The sequence below is a fragment of the Sciurus carolinensis genome, chromosome 15, assembly GCF_902686445.1.
Source record: "Sciurus carolinensis chromosome 15, mSciCar1.2, whole genome shotgun sequence".
NCBI classification, from domain to species: Eukaryota; Metazoa; Chordata; class Mammalia; order Rodentia; family Sciuridae; genus Sciurus; species Sciurus carolinensis.
The window spans coordinates 25,427,903-25,447,953 of record NC_062227.1 but is presented as its reverse complement, the minus strand read 5'-3'; the positions used below and the strand labels follow the sequence as shown (position 1 = coordinate 25,447,953).

At 37.5% G+C, this 20,051-nt stretch overlaps 1 protein-coding gene across 9 annotated transcripts in view; it reads right to left on the bottom strand.

Annotated features, from left to right (window-relative positions):
- Positions 1-20,051, bottom strand: part of L3mbtl4 (L3MBTL histone methyl-lysine binding protein 4) — a 520,509-nt gene that overhangs the window by 177,330 nt on the left and 323,128 nt on the right. For all 9 annotated transcript variants that reach the window (XM_047526991.1, XM_047526997.1, XM_047526990.1 and 6 more), the window contains one exon: positions 11,557-11,659. In XM_047526991.1, coding sequence (XP_047382947.1) covers positions 11,557-11,659 — 103 coding nt within the window. The remainder of the gene's footprint in view (positions 1-11,556; positions 11,660-20,051) is intronic.

The following is a 20,051-nucleotide window of genomic DNA, read 5'->3' as shown; positions in this document are numbered from 1 at the left end:
TAAAATCAGTTCTACTGGTTACGTGCTGTGCAATGATGGGAAGAGATTTTGTGCAAGATTCACTTTTTTCATTTGTAAAATAGGAATAATAAAACTTGCATTATATGACTGTTAATGTTATATAATATTAAGCAATGAATGTGAAAACATGTGAAAAGTGGTTAAATAATACAAATATAACACAATACTATGATTCCTATTAATAGATTATAAAATTGTTTCTTTACAAATGAAAAATGCCAACATTTAAACATCAAATCACACTTAGTCCACTGTATTGTCTGCAAGTGCCTTCCAAAAATAAGTTGTACTTGCAACATTATCCTATTCACTAAAGGAAGACTGACCCTGGCTACATCAACTCCTTGGATTTTGGTCATCACATTTTAAAAGTGGTATTTGTTTTCCAAAATTTAAGAAAAAAACAGTCTCAAAGAGATTTATATATTTAGACCTAATATATACAAGAAAAAACTATTGAAAGTGAAAAACTTCCTAGGCTCAGGGATGTTTTTTCCTCGTGAAGGGAATAACCCATTTTAATTCATGCGTCAGAGCTGTTCATACATTCAACTTAGCTGGGATAAATTCCTGAACATTTTGAGTAGTTCCAGGAGACCACAGGAAGTTAATTATGTAATGATATATATTTTTCCTATACCTGGTAGATAACTGAAGGATCACTGATCTTAACTTTTGAAATACCTCTAGGAAAAGGGCTTATTCCAACCCAGCTGCTGTTGCCAGCAATCAGTTTATAGCTATGGGTCTTACATTTGGAATATAATTCCTGGACTCAACTTATTTATATTTTAATCAATGGTAAAATGCACATAAGAATGTTATATGCAATTTAGAATAAATCTTGTCTAGGCAGTATGCTATAGATGTTAGAGAATTATGTTGCTATGCATCTTTAATAAACATTATTACAGATATTTTATTGTAGTTCCCCATATCTACAATTTCACTTTCTTTGGTTTTAGTTACCTGTACAAAACTGTGGTCTGAAAATATTAAATGGAAATATCCATATGTAAGCAATTAATAATTTTTAAATCTTATAAATCTTATGTAGTGTGATGAGGTCATGTGCCATCCCACTCTGTCCTACCCGGGACATAAGCATCCCTTAGTCCAACATCAAAGACACCTGTTAGTCACTTAGCCATCTCAGTTATCAGACTGACGTCCCAACACTCGTGTTCAAGTTAGCCTTATTTTACTTATGATAACCATGGCCACAAAACACAAAAGAGTGATGCTGGCAATTGGCACATGGAAAAAATAAATAAATAAAAATAAAAAATAAAAAAATAAAAGTTGTAAAATGCTTCCTTTAAGTGAAAAGTTCTCCACTGAAGGGGAAAAAAACTTCAAAACCACACACTGAGGTTGTTAAGATCTATGAAAGAATGAATCCCTGACCATGAAACTGAAGGAAACTTCATGGAAGTTCTGCCACTGCATCTCACATTGCACAGCTTATGATCACAGTGTACTTAAGATGGAAATAAAACTGAATCAGAGTGGAAAACACTGCAGGACTGATTCTGAAGGATGGCAGTGTGTTATACCAGAAAGTGTTGAGCTCTCCTAAGACTTCAGTGAGGGGTCCCATGGAACAAGGGACACCAACCATATACTGCCAAGTAAAGGATGGTTATGCAGATTCCAGAAGAGGTCTGGAGCGAGAAATATGAACACTACTGGAGGCTGTATCTACTGAAGAAGAAGCTGCTACAGAAGGAGCACATTTCTGGCAGAGTTCCGTGCTACTGTTGCATCAGGTGTCCACTAAGGGTCTTGGAAGGCATCCCTTGTGGATTAGGGGGACTACTGTGACTAAAAAGGAAAGGAGAAATCACCTAGTCCATGTTTTGCAGTAGAAGGAACCAAGACCCAGAGCTGATGTGAACTTAACCTTTGATCTACTACCTGGCATTAAAAGGAGATTCTTTAATTACTTTTGCTTACCTGTTTAGCCCACCTGAAACTGTTATTTTGATAAAATGAAATGGAGATATAATACTTTCCATTTTAAAATGTTAATGTGTAAGGGTCAAGTAGTGTGTTAGCTCCTCCAGGTCAGGAACTAGGCTTCTGAAGTGACTGCAATATCCAGTAGAAACCAGATCTGCTGAAGGTTGGCATAGGATGGAGATGGAAACAGACACAGAGACCAGGAAAGCATGGGAGAAGGTATCATGCAGTCACCACATAGAGAAACCTCAGTGGGGTACAAAGGTTAAATTTAGTGTTGAGAACATACATGCAAGTGATTTCCCCAGCGCTCAGAGGGAAAGAATGAAGAACTGAAAGTGATGAGGCAACAAATATATGAAAAAATGTTCAATATCTCTAGTGATTAGAGAAATGCAAATCAAAACTACCCTAAGATTACACCTCAGGCACTTATCAAGAAAACAAGCAATAGTAGGTGTTGGCAAGGATGTGGGGAAAAAGGCACACTCATACATTGCTGGTGGAGTTGCAAATTAGTGCAGCCACTCTGGAAAACAGTATGGAGATTCCTCAGAAAACTTGGAATGGAACCACCATTTGACCCAGTTATCCCACTCCTCAGTTTACACCCAAAGGACTTAAAATCAGCATACCACAATGACACAGTCACATCAATGTTTATTGCAGCTCAATTCACAATAGCTAGATTATGGGACCAATTTAGATGCCCTTCAATAGATGAATGGGTAAAGAAAATGTGGCACATATACACAATGGAATATTACTCAGTCATAAAGAAGAATAAAATTATGACATTTGTAGGTAAATGGATGGAGTTGGAGAGTATCACGCTACATGAGATAAGTCAATCCCAAAAAACCAAAGGCCAAATGTTTTCTCTGATATGTGAATGTTGATACCTAACAGGGCAGGGGTAGGGAGTAAGGGAAGAACAGAGGAACACTGGATTATATAGAAGGAAATGAGGGAAAGGGAGGGGGCAAGGTAAAGGAAGATGGTGGAATGAGAAAAACATCATTACCCTATGTACATGTATGAGTACATGAATGGTGTGAATCTACATTGTGCACAACCACAGAAATGAAAAGTTGAACCCCATTTGTGTACAATGAATCAAAATGCAATATGCAAAAATTAAAAAAAACAAAAATAAAAAAGAAATCTAAAAAAATATGAGAGACACATGGAACAGGTTTGGGGGACTTAATGTCATTTTATAAAAATATTGGAAAGAAGAACATAGTAAAATTGAAACAATGTTAAAATATAGAGAAAAATGATCTGATATACAGAACAACTTTGGTCTAAAAACAGAAAACAACATTATAGGTAAATTTAATGAAAAGAAAACTACAGATAAATTAATCGATCAACTGATGGATCTGGGATATTAAAATTAAACACACACACACACACACACCAATCAGCTGATAGAAGATTTTGCCACCACAATTAAAACTGGAGGCTAAGAGGATGCAACATGGACAAAACTCTGAAAGAAAACATGTCTGGGCTTAAATATCAGTCTCATGTCAAATTCCTTTCATGGATGAGAGATATTTTCTCATGTGTAAAGAATTTAAATATGACATGCAGACATTACAGAGAAATTAAAACCTTGAAAAAAAGTGTGTCAGGATAAGGAACAAAAGATGCTGAAAAAAAAAAAAGTAAGCAAATGTGGCTGAGAAGGACGAGAGATTACCACTGGAACCAGAAAAACCACACAAAATTAAGGTGTGTGGTTGTTTTAAATATGACTGCAAAATATCTCCCCCCATCCTTTTTTCTAAGTATCCTTATGTCTAAACATTCGGGAGGAAATTATATATATAAAAAATCAAATTTAAGTAATACTAAGGGGTATACTGAATTAGAGAAAAAGAAAAACATTAAGTATTTCATCTTTCCCAAAAGAAAGCCAGAGGTTAATATTCAAATGACTTCAATTAATTATGTAAATACTCTTAAAAAGGAAGGAGGGAATGAAAGAAGGGAAGAAAGAAGGAGGCCTCATCATCCACAGCACACCAAATGTTTAAGGCATAAAACAAGATGGCATATGTACAAATTTTTTTGGTAATTACAACAAAAATTGCAAACAGGTTAAACTGTGTTGCCAAAAACAGGAAAAGATGCTGGGCACAGTGATGCACACCTGTAATCCCAGCAGCTCGGGAGGCTGAGGCAGGAGGATCAAGAGTTCAGAGCCAACCTCAACAAGAGTGAGGCAATAAGCACTCAGTGAGACCCTCTCTCTAAATAAAATACAAAATAGGGCCGGGGATGTGGCTCTAGTGGTTGAGGGCCCCTGAGTTCAATCCCTGGTACCCCCACTCACTCCCGCCCAAAAAAAAAAAAAAAAAAAAAAAACGAACAGGAAAAGACTCTTAACATTTTTCTTTTTAAGATAGTTCCGTGCTTTTCTGAAATGCAAACCTAAATAAAAAACATGAAAGAGCTAAAAATAAAAGAAGAGGCAAATGCTTTTTGAATATGCACACAGGCACACAAATAAATTTGTTTGGTATTAATAATGAGACAAGGCAGAGCTCAAGGCAAAAAAAAAAAAAAAGGAAAAGGAGTCATTTCTAACGTACAGAATCTAGAATATAAGACCCAGAGGTCTTGAAGTTTACACACCAAACATGTAATGTATGATGAATGCATATAAGGAACATTCAACAACAGGAGAAACAAGTGACAAAAATGATATGCATTGTTCTAATTATTCAGTATGATTGTACTGAATAAAACCAGACATATACAATGTTCTTATCATTTGTTTTTAAACAATACATCAAATAGTTTCTCAGAAAAAAAGTCTGGAAAAATGAAACCTTTAATGCACATTAGCTTTGTTGATGGATTATAAGTGGTTACTTACTTTTTAATGCTTCCCTATACTATCCAAATGTTAATATTACCCATGGGCTAATCGGCTGATAAAATGGTGTCGATTTTAAAATAACGTGTACTACTTCTAATTACTAAGAGAATGGATTGTTTTTGTCTATATTTTACCGTGATTTTCATTTTCAAGATGATTTAAAGTGACCAGAGATCATCATTTTCACTTTCCCTTAATTCATGTGCTATAGTTTTCATACAGAAATAAACCAAACTCTTGTATTCTTTCATCATAATAGGGACACAGTTTCTACAACTTTGGCAATTCATGTACTTTGGAATGTTGTACTTAAAAAATGCTTAAAATTTGTCGAAGAATATACATCTTTGAAAACAACGCCCTTGTTGCTATAAAACTAAGTATTCCATACAGCATTTTCTTTTTAAAAAAATTAGAAATAAAGTGAAGTGTCACATAATTATTCCCCAGTTCCATAAAATCAGACCTACACATTAATCTTCAAGAATTTTATAGTAAGGTAAAGACCCATAACAGATCTATACTAAAATATATCCTACTATCAGGTATATCTAAAAACAACAAATTAAAATAAGTACTGGGAAAAAAGAGTCAATGAAAGGAGCAGAAGAAAAACAAAGGTAACTCCAGCCTTTATCAGACAGATAAGAAAAGACACTATCAAGTAAGAACAGGATGCAACAAAAATCAGAGAAAAAGAATATATTCACAAAAACTTGAAAAAATCATATTATAATTGAAATTTTCAATTGAAGAATTGGAAGATGAAGTTGAGGAAACATTTCATAAACCAGATAAAAGAAAAGGTGTTTAAAGGTATGCAAGAAAATTTCAAACATGTGTCTAGGAATGCAGACCAAAAAGAAAGTGATATTGAACAAATACTATGAGACAATTTCCCTGATAAAAGATGTTCATTTCTAGATTGAAACAATGGATTAAAAGCAGACCATTTCAGAACATTAGTGACTCACAGAAAGTCCTACATGTTTCTGGAAGAGTGTAATTCCTGCAAAGGGGGAGCGAGAAGAGTAGTCTGTATGAGAGGGGAGAGTAATCCTCTGGTGTACTGAAATCTGAATAACAGTGGCCTTCTCAACAACAAAAAGGTAAACATAACATGGAGAGATGCCTTCAATATTCCAAAGAAAAAAGAGATTCTGATCGGAACTCCACCTACAATCAAATTTTATGGCTGAGGAAACAAAGACAATTTTATACATACTAAACCAAAACAAACCAAATAAAACAAACGAAAAACCTACCTCCCACAAACCCCATCTCCAAAATCCAGGAAAATGAGAAAGTAAGTCAGGAAATAGAATTTTTGAAAGGAGTCAAAGGCTAAATTGAGGAGTCTGTCCTCTTAGGTCACAGTGATGCAACCAAAGGTATTTGTTAAAAGTCAATCACAGAGGCAGGAGGATAGCTGAGGAAATGTTTGCTTTGTAGAAAAAAGGCAACCACTAAAATGGTGGAGGGAAGGATGAGAGGAGCCCAGGGTTTCCCAAACGCCTCATTCAAAAGGAAGGCCAATCGAACCACTAGAAGCAAACTCAGAGTTACCAAATGAGAAATCCAAGAGTTGGGATTCCAATTCCTTCCATTAGGGGAGTCCCTTGCAAACTCAGCAAGAGGCATGAACTAAGTAAGACAGCTTTTGTTGTTGTTGTTGTTTTAACTGTATTGTTGCTTATTGTTTATTATCTATTGTTGTAGTATTATCATTCTGTATCAAAGGACCAACTCTTGGATGGTCTTTACAATTTACTGCTTTATTAATTTTTATTCCATTGATTTCATCTTTTAATTAGGTATTTCTTGCATTTTTGTAATCAATTAAAAAATTCTTATAGCTTTTTGAGTTGAATGTTAAATTTCCAATTTTTTTAAGTGAGTAGAATGTAAATTTCTTTCTAACCATATACAGAGCAATGCCCCAAAAGTTTATCTCCTTAGTGTTCTCATTGCACTAAGTCTAGATTCTCTGAGATTCAAGGTTGGGCTCTCTTTTGAGTCCATGATTACTAAAGCTACAGTGATAAATACTTTTGCATATATTCTAGGTGACAGGATTTTGTTTTCTTAATGCATTTTGATTAGAGAAGGAGTAAAAACTCTTTTGATTCTGAAAATTTACTGAGTTGCTTATGGCCTAAGAGTCAAGTTTTGAAAAATGCTTTTAAGCATTTATTCTGATTTTGCTTGATCTATATCTTTTAGTCAGTCTTCTTTTCTTAAAGCAGGATATTCAGAATCTGTATATCCTTTTTTTTTTTGCCTATTTAATAAATCCTTGTTTGCAATGTATGTGCTAAACCTCCTTATGTTATTCTGTTTTTCTTTATACTTTATGCAGTCATGCTTTCAGCAGTGTGATACTGTATTCTTTACTGAATAAAGATTTAGGTCTGTTGTAATCTCATGGAACTTGACATTTCCTACCACAAAAAGCTCCCATTCTGAAACTAAGAATAGCGGGCAATCTGCCCCTGCCTCATATCACACAGTAAGTAGCAGGTCTGGATATCCAACTCAGGTCAATCTGAAGCCATGAACATGAATACACTCATTCTCCCCTCACCTGCTGTCTCACACACACAGGAACAGATAAAAAAGAAGAAAACATCTGATATAATTTCCACCTTTATTACTAAGCTAACAAAAATATTCAAGGGAATTACAAATAGAGGTTGGGTTATGCCCGAGTTTGCGTAAACAGCACCCAAAGTCGTCTTGGATTCATCTGATGCCCTATCTCTGGACAGCACATGTTCCTTTGCAGATGCATTGGCAATATGTGCTGTCTCCCACACACCAGCATGAGGGTCAGTGGCCCTCACACTGTGACAAGTAAATTACTTTTGTATACTTTTTGACACAGAGGTAGATCAAGTCTTCCACAGTCTGCTTTAGTTATTTAGAAAAAGCAACTTCCTGTCTTATCCTGGACCTTGGCTCAAAAGTAAGTTTATATGGTGTAGTCACAAAGTTTTCATCTTTGAATATTTCTATGTGAACAAATACACCTACTCCTTTTCATTCACTAAGTAAATTCATTCAAATAAAATGCAATTTGTGGGATAACTGTGTGCCAAAAGTTCTATTTTCGTACAGATAAGAACTGATGCAATTTCTCTCAAATAATGGTTTATATGGATTCTGCATGAACTCCAAACAGACTTGAATATTATTATTTCCCTATGTTAATGAAAACTAAAATAAATGCATCTGAAATTCACCTGAGAAGGACTCACAGGTCCACGTGATTTATTAAACTAATACACTATTCCAAAATGTCTTTATTGATATCTTGATGTCACTGTTGTCCTTGTCAGCCGTTCAAAAGAAGATACGGACAACTTACTTTAAGGAGACTGTCCTTTCAAAACAGCAGGACTTCAGAATGGGAACCAGGAATTCTGACATGAAATGGTGAAACAACACTCACTACTTGCAAGCACTTCATGGCCTGGGAGTATTTTACAGAAAAGAGACTGAAATAGCCACTTGCCTTCAAGTGGAGCCCTGCTTTCATGCTCACCCACCCCCTGACTTTGGACTCAGAAGCCAACTGCACACTTCAGTGATACTGGAGGGACTTTCTATTTTTGATTTTTCTTTTTTAAAATATAAAAATATTTGCCTAATAATCTTCTAGAGTATAGACTACATAAGGCAACCTGTCGAAGGATGCCTCTACAGTAAAGGCCCATGTCTGGTGACAGGAGACAAAACACATTTATTTTGGAATATGCAAATTCTATCCATTTAAATTTTTCAGGAAACTCAAGCTAGAAATGGCTATCATTCTACATCTAGGATTTGAGATCATGCAGCAACATTTTAAAATCCTTGCCTCTTACCATCTCTTAGATACCCAAGAACAAAACATAATGGTAACTTTGGGTGTCCTATGGAAGCTTTCTATCAGGCATTGAGTTGTGTGCTTGTATGTGTGTGCATCTCGTCAGATACTACCAAAAAATGTTGAAGAACAATACTTCTGATCTTTTAGAGCTATGAAAAATTTTGACCCCATTTATAGACATAACATGAAAAGAAACCCTGGAGATAATAGATGATATAAAACAATTTTATCTAGTTAATTACAGGAGGTCATACACATAGTTACATTTATAAATTGATTAAGTTGGTAAAAGATGCTGATTAAATGCTTAAAGCAGGAGGAGAGAAATTCAGTGCTTACTAGAGCTGACTTCCAATCCCATGCCCCACTCTTCAATAACTGCCTTATGGTTTGTACTAACTCCACCAGGAAAACTGTCTCCATTCCTTGAATACAAAATAGTTCTAAATAGAATAAAAATCTATTTTTCATTTCCATTTATAGTAAGTTAGGATTTATTTACCTGATGGTTTAAATGTCTTATAAATCTTATATGCAATTCTGAAAAATATACAGTTCTTGAATTCATCTTTTCCATTCTAAAGAGAAGCTAATTGTAGCTACTCACTGCTTTTCATTTTTCATTTCTGAAGACCTGGAATCATGCTTTTGAACAATCTGCTCTTACTTTCAGGAGTCCTGCTCTGTCATACTGAGCTCTACAGCTGAACAAGAGCCATCATCCAGTCATCAGGCATCTCCCCAAGCAGCTCGGTATGTTTGTGAGGTCTGCAGTTAGGATAGAGTCTTATACCTCCTAGATTCCCTCACAATGTCTTCAGTATTTTATTTTTCCCCTTTGTATTTCATAGGATGCTTTTCTTTAAACTCTTCTTTATTATTATGTTCTAGTTCATTCAGAAGTTCTGAGTCTAACTTTTAAAGACTACTTAGTGGATAAAATATGTCAAATATTCTCAACATTACTGATAATGAAATGACAGAAGTAAGAACATTCATCAGTCTCTGTTTATGTCTATAGAGGAGCAAGAGTTCAGGGAAGAGGCTGGAAGAAGGTTGGATTATGGGAAGAGTGAATGCAGTTCAGAATCCAGTCAGAAAAGGTGAATCAGTGACACACAGGACAGTGAGAGAGGCAAGTCAGCTTTGATGAAGTGGAAAAAGGCCTAAGTGAGCTGCTGGGCAGCCTGAAGGGGCTGCCTAGGGAAGACAGCTTTGCCAGAGGGAATCTCCAGGGAGCTCTAAGGGACAGAAATACTGCAAAATTATGTTCTAGCTAACTTTGAGGAGAATGACTCAAGTTTTGAAGGAGGCATTAAGGTGTCCAGTTATTTCACCTGAAAATACTGTCACTCAGAAATCCACAAAGAGAAGGTAGAATGTGCTAAGCTTTTCTCAGGAATGCCTAACAAACTCTGTGATGGTGGAAAGTTCAAAGAACGTTCACATCTGTGCCATGCAATACAGTAACCACTGTGCCATGCAATACAGAAAGTGTGACTGAGGGATGAAAGTTTTAATAACACAGCTTTCCAGGCTTGTAACCCCTAATAAGGCAAGGACCTCCTATACTGCATTTAGATTTCTTTTATTTGAACAAAGGTTTTCTTCTTCATACGGTATATGACTTAATTTCTTTTCTCTTTATACTTATGTATGATGTTTTTATAAATTTGGGTACTGGACTAATTTGATTTCAATTCTTTTGGATTTTAACTTACATATTCTGGATTATGGTTTGGATCTAGAAATATCCCCACAAAAGCTCATGGTTTGAAAGCATGATCCTCAAAGCATCAAGTTTCAGAGGTGGGGCTTTTAGGCAATGATTAGGGTTATAACCTCATAAGAAGATTAATCCATTTGATGGTTTAATAATTTGAATGCACTACTGGTTGGTAACTGTACACCGATAGGCAAAGTTGGAGGTGGTAGGTCACTGGGGATGTGGCTTTGAACTCTGTCACTGGCTGCTTCCTCTTTGCTTCCTTCTTGCCATGAGCTGGGCAGCACTCTTCGGTCACACCCTACCACCAAGATATTCTGCCTCACCTCAGGCCCAGAGCAATGGAGTTGGCTGACCACCTACTGAGACCTCTGAAACTGTTAGCCGAAAGTAAACTTTTCCTCCTCTAATTTTCTTGCCAGGTATTTTGGTCATTGTGATGAAAAGCTGACTAACACATTTTGTTACTGGATCATCAATATGAATAATGTGTCTGTGCATCATTTTACCAATTAACGAGGACAGGAAATAGCAGTAAAGACTTGTGTATTTACCTATACTTATTTTCCCTTATAAGAACCATCTGCTCCATATCATATTCAAATATTTAAAACATAGACATAAACTTCACACTTATTTTCTATTCTTTCACAGAATTCTCTCTTCTCCAAATGAATAAGAGAGAAAAGGAAAGAGAGACAAGGTGAAAATGAGGGGAAAAGGCAAGAGGCTCTAGAATTCTCTGGAAGAAAGCACGTCTCATAAGGGGTGTGGAGATGATTCAGAACAGGGGTGGGATGTAGGAAGGGAGTGTATTAGAGGGCATGCACTTATTAGGAAAGCCACTAGAGAGCAGTGATTCAGGGATAAAAAGTGAGTCTGGGAAATACCTAAGGAGTCCATGAAGACTCTAGAAGGGCTTAAGGAGGCAGATAATGGGAAGGAAGGGCCTTAATAACAAAGAAGGGAGTGTAAGGGGGGAAGCTGACTAAAAGAGATTCATTTATGATGTTACATGAAGCAGCTAATCTGTATAATGTTCTAATTCATCCCTAAAATAATTTAAGTAAGAAAAAATTTTACCTGTGATGTCCTGAATAACGTGGACCACGGATATGGCCTATTCCTCTGCACCCAGGTGTAGGACAAACAGCTTGACCTGGAAGGATTTTCACATCATTTGCTCCTTCAGGAAGTAAAAGAACATACCTTAAAAACACCCTCATTAAAGAACTGGAGAGACTAAAATATGTAAATGATGTTAATTGAGACTTTACAAATTAAAAACAAACCATCCCCCAAAAAGTTACTTATTGAATACTTGATGTTTCATAAAATGATTTAGCAGAAAACACCAGTACTATAATAAATAATACTCACAGCACAACTAATATCAAAGTAGAAAATGAACCAGCATTGAAGAAACTGAAAAACTGAAACAAATGGATATGAGGATATTCACTTATTGGTTCAGTATTAATTACAGCAAAGGGAAAATAGCCATAAGCTTATGTAACTCACGTGACAGCCCGCAAGCAAGCTGGCAACAGACAGGCTGACCCAACACATGGCCCAACCCACCCCTGCTCAAGGGGCTGTCAAAGCTAGGTGGAAAAAGAACTGACATCATACTGGAGCCCCCACCCCAACCTGCTCCACACTATCCTACACTACCCTACCCACACTATCCTACAGCACTGTTCTCCAACCACTGCAGGCAAGAGACGAATTCTGACAATTCCAAGAGGCCATCTGCCTCTAAAGGTTATCAAGATTAAAACCTCCAAGCCCTGTCCTATGATTCCTCGCTCCTCCCCCGACCCCCAAACACACACACACCACCACCACCACCACCACCACCACCACCACCACCACCACCACATACACACACCCTGAAACCAACTTCTGGAATGTTCCATCCCTTACCCTCATAGTGTTCTAGGTCGGACAATCCCATACTTTTCTTCCTCCTCAACAAATCCTGGTTCCTTATCCCAGTGGATTATTTTCTCTAACTCCCAGCTCTACTCTCATCTGGCTGTTGGTTCACTGAAGCTAGCCTTCATCAAGAAAACCTTCATTTTCTTCCATCAGGGCCTTTCCTAGACCTCACTTCCAAGACTCCTGTTCTTCCAAGGTTGATAAGGGCTCCAACATCTGCCTTCTCCTCTCATTCAACTGCTTTGGTCACCCCAGGTCTTTAGGCAAGATTCTGGAACCAGCTCACCTTGTTCCCACTCTGCCCCATCTCCAAACATCAGCTCGGGTGAGCTCATCAGGCACACAGGTATCTATCTCGTCCACCATGCACCCCATCACTAACCTACTCATCTCCAGTGTTCTCTCCCTGGATCCATCTGGTCACCCACACATAAAAACATGATCTGGGTCCTGTCATCACCCCAAATATACCTATTTCTAAACTCTCTGAGCCAATAACCACATTTCATCACAAGTCACATCCTCCCAGACTGGTGCTCAACCTCTGATGATGTTGTTTCAACATGGATGGAATTTCCTGGTCACTAATTTCCATTGTATTCTCTTCCACAGTCCCATCTCATCACCCTGTTCCCTCTTCTAATTTAAATTCTATCAACCATTCTTTCACCCTCTATTGCAAAGAATTTAAACCTCTCTGCCCCTCTGACTTTTGATCACTCCTGGCTGTGGGGAGCGGGGAGTCAATGGTGAGGTATCAACTGAACCCTTCTGCTGCCCTGTGTTTTGTATAGCTATGTTCTCCTGGGAAAAAATTACACATAGTACTGACTAGTTTTTAAAAAACACCACTGTCCCAAATCTCCCACTGACTACCTCCCTTTGGTGGTTTGCTTGCTACAAACCAAGAAAACAGGAGGCAGAAGACAGGGGCTCTGCCTAACCTACCTGGCCCTCATTTCTCTCTTTCCTGCATTCTCCCCTCCCCAAAGCAAATACCTCACCATTTATGTTTGGATGGCATCTCCCTCCCATTCTCCAGGATATTTAGGCTGTCATTTTGATTAATTAACCAACATTTAAATATATTCCTGTTTCATGCATTATTTTTTAAAAAGACCAAAAAAAAAAAAAAAAAACCCAAACACTGAATTCCATAATTCTCTTCAGATAATGTTCACTCTTCCCCCTTAGTCAAACTTCTTGAAGGAGGGATCTCTGTTCCTTTATATCTCACTTCTCATACACATTAATTTATTTCTAAGATCACTAATGACCTCTACACACTAAGCCACTGTGCTGCTGAGTACACATAACATGTGATATCCTGGTACCATTAATCACACCTAGCCATATCCTTTGTGAAGTGTTACTGTCCACCGGCTTTGGTGACATCACATTCTGACAGTTTCCCTTCTGCATATAAACATTCTTTTGTAACTTCCTTTGCCAGGTTTTCCTCCTCTATTTAACCTTAAAACCTCAGGGACCCTTCTTGAGGTTTGCTCTTAGGTCATATATTCCAAAGCTTCATTTCCCAACTGTATTCCATAGATGTTCATAGACCATAGTCCAAATATCTTTTTTTAAGTTCCAACTGACATTTCCTGGGATTTCTTAAAGTCATTTCAAACTCAGTATATGTCCAAAATGAACTCATCAGCTTGTCCTCCAACCTTCTCTTCCTTTCTAGCAGCTGATCTCAATAAATGACATCACAATCGATGCCAGAAAACTGGATCCCTGATATCTCCTCCCCTTAATTTCACAGCATTCAACTGTCAATCAATCTCTATTCTCTTAAATATTTCCTTAACCTGCCAACTTATCTTCATCACTACTGTGACTGATCTAAGTCATCATCATCTGCATGGAAATCTTCACTAGCTCTCTCATACCAATCTATTTCTGATCTTGTAAACAGGACACTTTCAAAACACACATTGGATCATAGCACCTTTCAATGACTTCTCATTACATTTAGAACTAAGCCCCCAATCCCTAGACCTGGTTCTTATCTATCTCTTTAGAGATAGCTAACTTGATTTTTCTCTTTATTCAATAATCTGCATTCATACTGGTTCCTTGAGCCTGTAAGTTCTTTCACAACTCAGGGCATCTGCATGGTGGAATGAGTGTCTGACTGTTGCCTTGGATAAGTCCACTTATCTCTAAGGTCACAGCTTGTATTTCACTTCCTCAAGCTAACTTCAAAGAAGAGGTTAGGTCCCCATTTGATACAGCATTTACCTCAATCAACCACAAATTAAATGAGTATTTGTTTAATGCCCTATCTCTCTTATTAGGCTACAAATTGCAAGCCAGAATCTACTTCACTGTGTGTCATCATTATCTAGTCTAACACATAATTAGTACTCAGTGAGTGTTTACTGAATGCATAGGAGAATATTCCCAAGTTGTTCCCTTGTGGTACTCACCAGCTAGAAGAGAGATTTAAATTAAATCAGAAATTCCCATTATAGTCTGATTATGCTACATGAAAGTATCAACTGAAGCTAGGTCCTAATGTATAAAATAGTAGAAAAATATTTAAATCTTAAACACACTTTCATTACATTTATTGAACAATAAGAAAGTATGTCTGAGACACTTATGTTCTCATGACTTTGTGAAACACCTTGAGGGATAGAGAAAAAAAAGTTGCTCTTATCCGAAGGCAGTTTTTGGAAACAGCTTAAAAACAACTTTTAAACCAATCAGAGGAATAGATGTTTAAAAATTATAAACAAGTCCCAATTTAGGAAATATGCTGTGTTACAGCAAATGAAAGGATTCATGAGAAAAAAAAGCATAGGTTCAACAGGTAGGCTTTTCTCCAAACTGCATCTCATGACAAGTTGCCAAGGCACCAACATAAAAGTCTAAAATTTTAAATCCAAAGCCAATCAACCAACCAAAATACACCCATCAGTCAGCTCAGATGCAACTCTGTAGACAATATTCCACACACATGAATGCTACTTAATATTATGTTCAGTACTATTTTAATGAACTTGATTAAATTAAGGATTAACATGATATTTGCAATATTAACCAAGGCATATTTCTCCAGATCCCTGATGGGTACCGCAATTCTCTCCTTATTAGAGCTGGGAGGAGAGGTCTGACCTCCACACTGGGAGAGCAGCCATCACATTAAGAACCGCAGCTAGGGACATAACAAAGGAGGATTCAAAGAGAATATGAAATAAAAATGAGTGAAGCCTAACCATTTCCTCATTAAATTCTGAATGATGAAGTGTAATGGGTTGATTCAATGGTGAATTAGACAGAGAGTCATACACAGGGGAAAAAGGAATTAGTACATTCTATAACAGTTCACATTATGCCATTAAGATAAAGGAAACCTATGATCAAAGTAATGTTTTTCTCCAGAAAATAATCATATTTTTTGCCACAAGTATCTTACTTCTAATTTGAATATTTAGAGAATTAGGTCTGTAGAGAAAAAAATGTTCTCAGTTCAAAATTACTTCTTCAGAGAATATCCTGACCTCCTTACCCTTTTTCGCCTTCCTTCTTTACCACTTTCCCTGAGATTATCCTAATTTGTGTGCTTATCATGAGTTTCCCTGCAGTAGAGTAAGAACGTTCTCCCCATCTACCTTGTCTACACTGTATCCCCTGCACCTGCAAAAGCAGTGACTGGCCCAGGGCAGATATATAGTAAGTGTGTATTTGAATAAATGACAATAACTATAACCATCATTTTGGTAGATCCTTATGCTATAAAAAAATCAATATTTTATTCTATTTGGGGGCTTATCTAAAAATCAATCCCTGACCTTCTATTTTTAAGTACTGTGACCCACTCATTCTATCAAGCAGCAGGAATACCTTCTGATTTATTCCAAGTCTTCAATGAAAAATTTTACTCAGACAGGAGTAAATCTAAAGGTAAGGCTTTTTTTTTTTTTTTTTTAAAGGACAAAAAAGAAACAAAAAAATCCCTGTAAACTGGAAATTACCTGAATGACAAAAACTGCTTTATTCTAACATAAGAAGGTAGAAAGTTGTCCTCCTGGGATCCCCCACTCACAGGGCAATCCACAGCTGCTGGGAGTGACCAGGACAGACATTGGCATTGCTGCTCAATATTCATTCTCTCCTTCCTTGCTAAGCAAAAGGGAGCAATATGCCTATCTAAAAATGTCATCTGACTGTCCAGGACAATAAGACCCCAGGGAAGGAATTGTGGGACTGTCTCTATATGATTTTCTTTCCTATGAAAGGGGTAAAGAAGAGGCTGGGCACTGCTTTGCCCATTGCCTCTTTCTTTGAACTTCCTGGTGACATGAGGTATAAACTCATGAGGAACAAACATAAGGACAAATGCAAAAGTGTTGAGGAAGGAAGATGGACAGAGCTTGGACCCATGACACTGCCAGCTTTGGACCCACTACACTGGTGCTCTGTCATGAAGGAAAAACAGCCCTCTCTTTTCATTAAGCCATTTGTAAACAGATCTTGGGTTACTACCAGATGAAAAATTCCTAGGCTGAAACAGCAACTTTAGTTTTCCTTTTGTGAAATCAAGCAATTGTCCTAAAAAACAAAACAAAACAAAACAACAATAACAAAAAACTAGACCTGCAAGCGGGCATTACATCTATTCTTATGTAATGGTGGTATTATATAAGACATCAAGGCAAAATCAAGAAATAAAAGAAATTGCAATGATAACTAGAAATGAGAAAGGCAACTCTCCTTACTTCCAAATGGTCCTAATTGGTGAGTGTGAGTGATGTAAATGAAAGGCTTTCTGTTTCACCCAGATGGCTGAGATCACTTCCCTCCTTCTGAGTAGGGTTCAGTCTCATCCCAGTTAGTATATCTGGTGAAGAGATGACCCAGAGCAGAATAATAATATTGACACTAATTGAAGCAAATGAAGAGGATCTATTTGTTTAAATAAATAGCTGAACTCCAGACTGATGTTGGCCAGCATGGGAAAACAAGGATCAAGCTACAATCCTCTTGTTCTTATTTCAACACTAATTACTCACTGCTGGAAAAAAACATTCGGTTCAACTTGATTCACTCAGCAAGTATATTTTTTAATGAGAAATGACTTTGACATTGGGTAGTAATATCCACTTGGATATATAAACTATGCTTCTTTGAAAAAGGAAGGATATTTAATCGTCCCCTATAACTGACAAGTTAAGTGCTATATTTTTTATTTTTAAAATAAAAATCACCAATAATCCAGGCATGGTGGCACATGCTTGTAATCCCAGTGTCTTGGGAGTCTGAGGCAGGAGGATTACAAGTTCAAAGCCAGCCTCAGCAACTTAGTAAGGCACTTAGCAACCCAGTGAGACCCTGTCTCTAAATAAAATGTAAAAAAGGCTGGGGATGTGACTCAGTGGTTACGTGCCCCTGGGTTCAAATCCTTGGTACCATGCACACACAAAAAGAAAAACCAAACCAAACTACCAATGAGGATTATTTGTTCACTTAAAGAGATAGTGAGTGTCTGTTGTGTGTCAGAAAGTATTGTTTGCAGCCACCCTAACAGAAAGATCCTGACCCCTTGAAGTTTACTTTCTGGTGCCAAAGGCAGGGAAAAAAATTAAAAAAAGAAAGAAGGAAAAAAAGAAAACATGAGATAAGAACATTATAAGAATGTAACATGCGGTCAGACAGTGAGGGTGATATATAAACACAAACCCTGTGGTAAAGAGGAGAAAGTGACAAAGTGACCACAATATGTAGTCAGCTTTCCATCACTGTGATAAAAATACCTGAGAAATACTTCTTACAAGAGGAAAGATTCATTTTGACTCATTGTTTTAGAGGTTTCAGTCCACAATCAAAAGGCTCCATTTCTGGCTTCTGGGTCTGTGAAGAGGTCAAGCATCATGGCAGAAGGGTGTGATGGAACAAAGCTGTTCACTTCATGCTAGCCAGAAGCAGAGAGTGGAGGTGAATAGGAGACAAGAGATAGCCCTCAACTGCACTTGCCCAAGAACCTACCCCCTTCAACTAGGCCCCACACTCCCACAGTTTCCATCAATCCCAATAGTTCATTCAGCTATGAATTCTTAAATGAATTAATCCACTGATGATGTCAGAGTCCTTATGATCCAATCACTTCCCCCAAACCCCACTTCTGAACATTGCTGTATTGGGGAATAAGCCTTAAACACATCTGCTTTTGTGGGAACAATCCAGGTCCAAATGATAAGATATGGGGATGCATTCTAAGGCAGGGTGGTCAGGGAAGACATTCTGACATTTGGGCAGCATCCTTTAAGCAGTGAGAGTATAGACCATTCTATGACACCAGCACCAGGTCAGTGAGGCGGAGCCACATGGACAGTGCCAAGGGTGGTGAGAGCTAAGATCACATAGGCCAAAGTGGAAAAGTTTCCCTTTATTCTGGTTTTGATGGGAGACACTGAAAGTAGTGAATGAGAGTGGATTGATGAGAACATACCTACTGATGCCCTATCCCATGAGAAATGTTTATTTCCTTTATTTGAGATAAGCTCTGCCCTGTGACAGGGGCTAGTGGTGACCTTTGAGAGTCAATGTACTAACACAAGAGATCCCATAGTGAGCTGGCATCAATGAAGAAAAGTCTCAGGGCTCAATTGGGTATCCATCAATAGATGAATGGATAAGGAAAATGTGATATATATATTCAATGAAGTTTTGCTCAGCCTTAAAGAAAAATAAAATTATGTCATTTTCAGGAAAATGGATAAAACTAGACACCATTATTTTAAGTGAAATAAGTCAAATTTAGGTCAAGAGTTGTATGTTTTCTCTCATATATGGAAACCAGAGAAGAAAAAGAAAAAGAAAGTTCGGGGCAGATCTCACAAAAATCAAAGGGAGATCAGTAGAGGAAAAAAAAAATGGGGGAAAGAAAAGTACTGGGGAAGACAGAGGAAGACAGCATGTGAAGGAAGGAGTCACCGGCTGAGTACCCTGATGTCAAGAGATTAAGACTGACACATGGGCTACTGGGCTGGCAATCCAGGCAGGACTGTGATAACTATAAACATGTTTTGTGAAAAGACATGAACAAGACTGATGGAAATTCAAGGGAGAATGGAAGAGATAAATGGGCAAAGCTATAGTTTAAACAACTTTTTTTGAGGGGTTTTTGTATAAAAGTGGCTATAAAAAGTAGGATTATGGACAAGATCATCTTTGTTATTGTTTTTGTGCAGTAATGAATGAGGATGTTTCAGTAGAGTGAAAACTGGGCTATGTAGACCTTTTTGTTGGAAAAAATCCTTGAGTGTGAACACAGTGAGTGATAGGACCAGGTCCAAATGAGAAAGACTGCAAACAGGAGCAGGGACTATCTACAGCATGAAAGGGAAGTATTATGGTTTGGATGTGAAATGTCACCCAAAAGGTCATGTGTGAGACAATGCAATAAGGTTCAGAGGAGAAATGATTAGGTTGTAAGAGCCTTAACCCAATCAGTGAATTCACTCCCTGATAGGGATTAACTGAGTGGTATCTGAAGTGGGAGGGTGTGGCTGGAGGAGGTGGGAATTAGGGCATGGCCTTGGTGTATATATTTGTATCTGGAAAGTGGAGTCTCTCTCCCTGCTTTCTGATCAACATGTGAACTGTTTTCCTTCTACACTCTT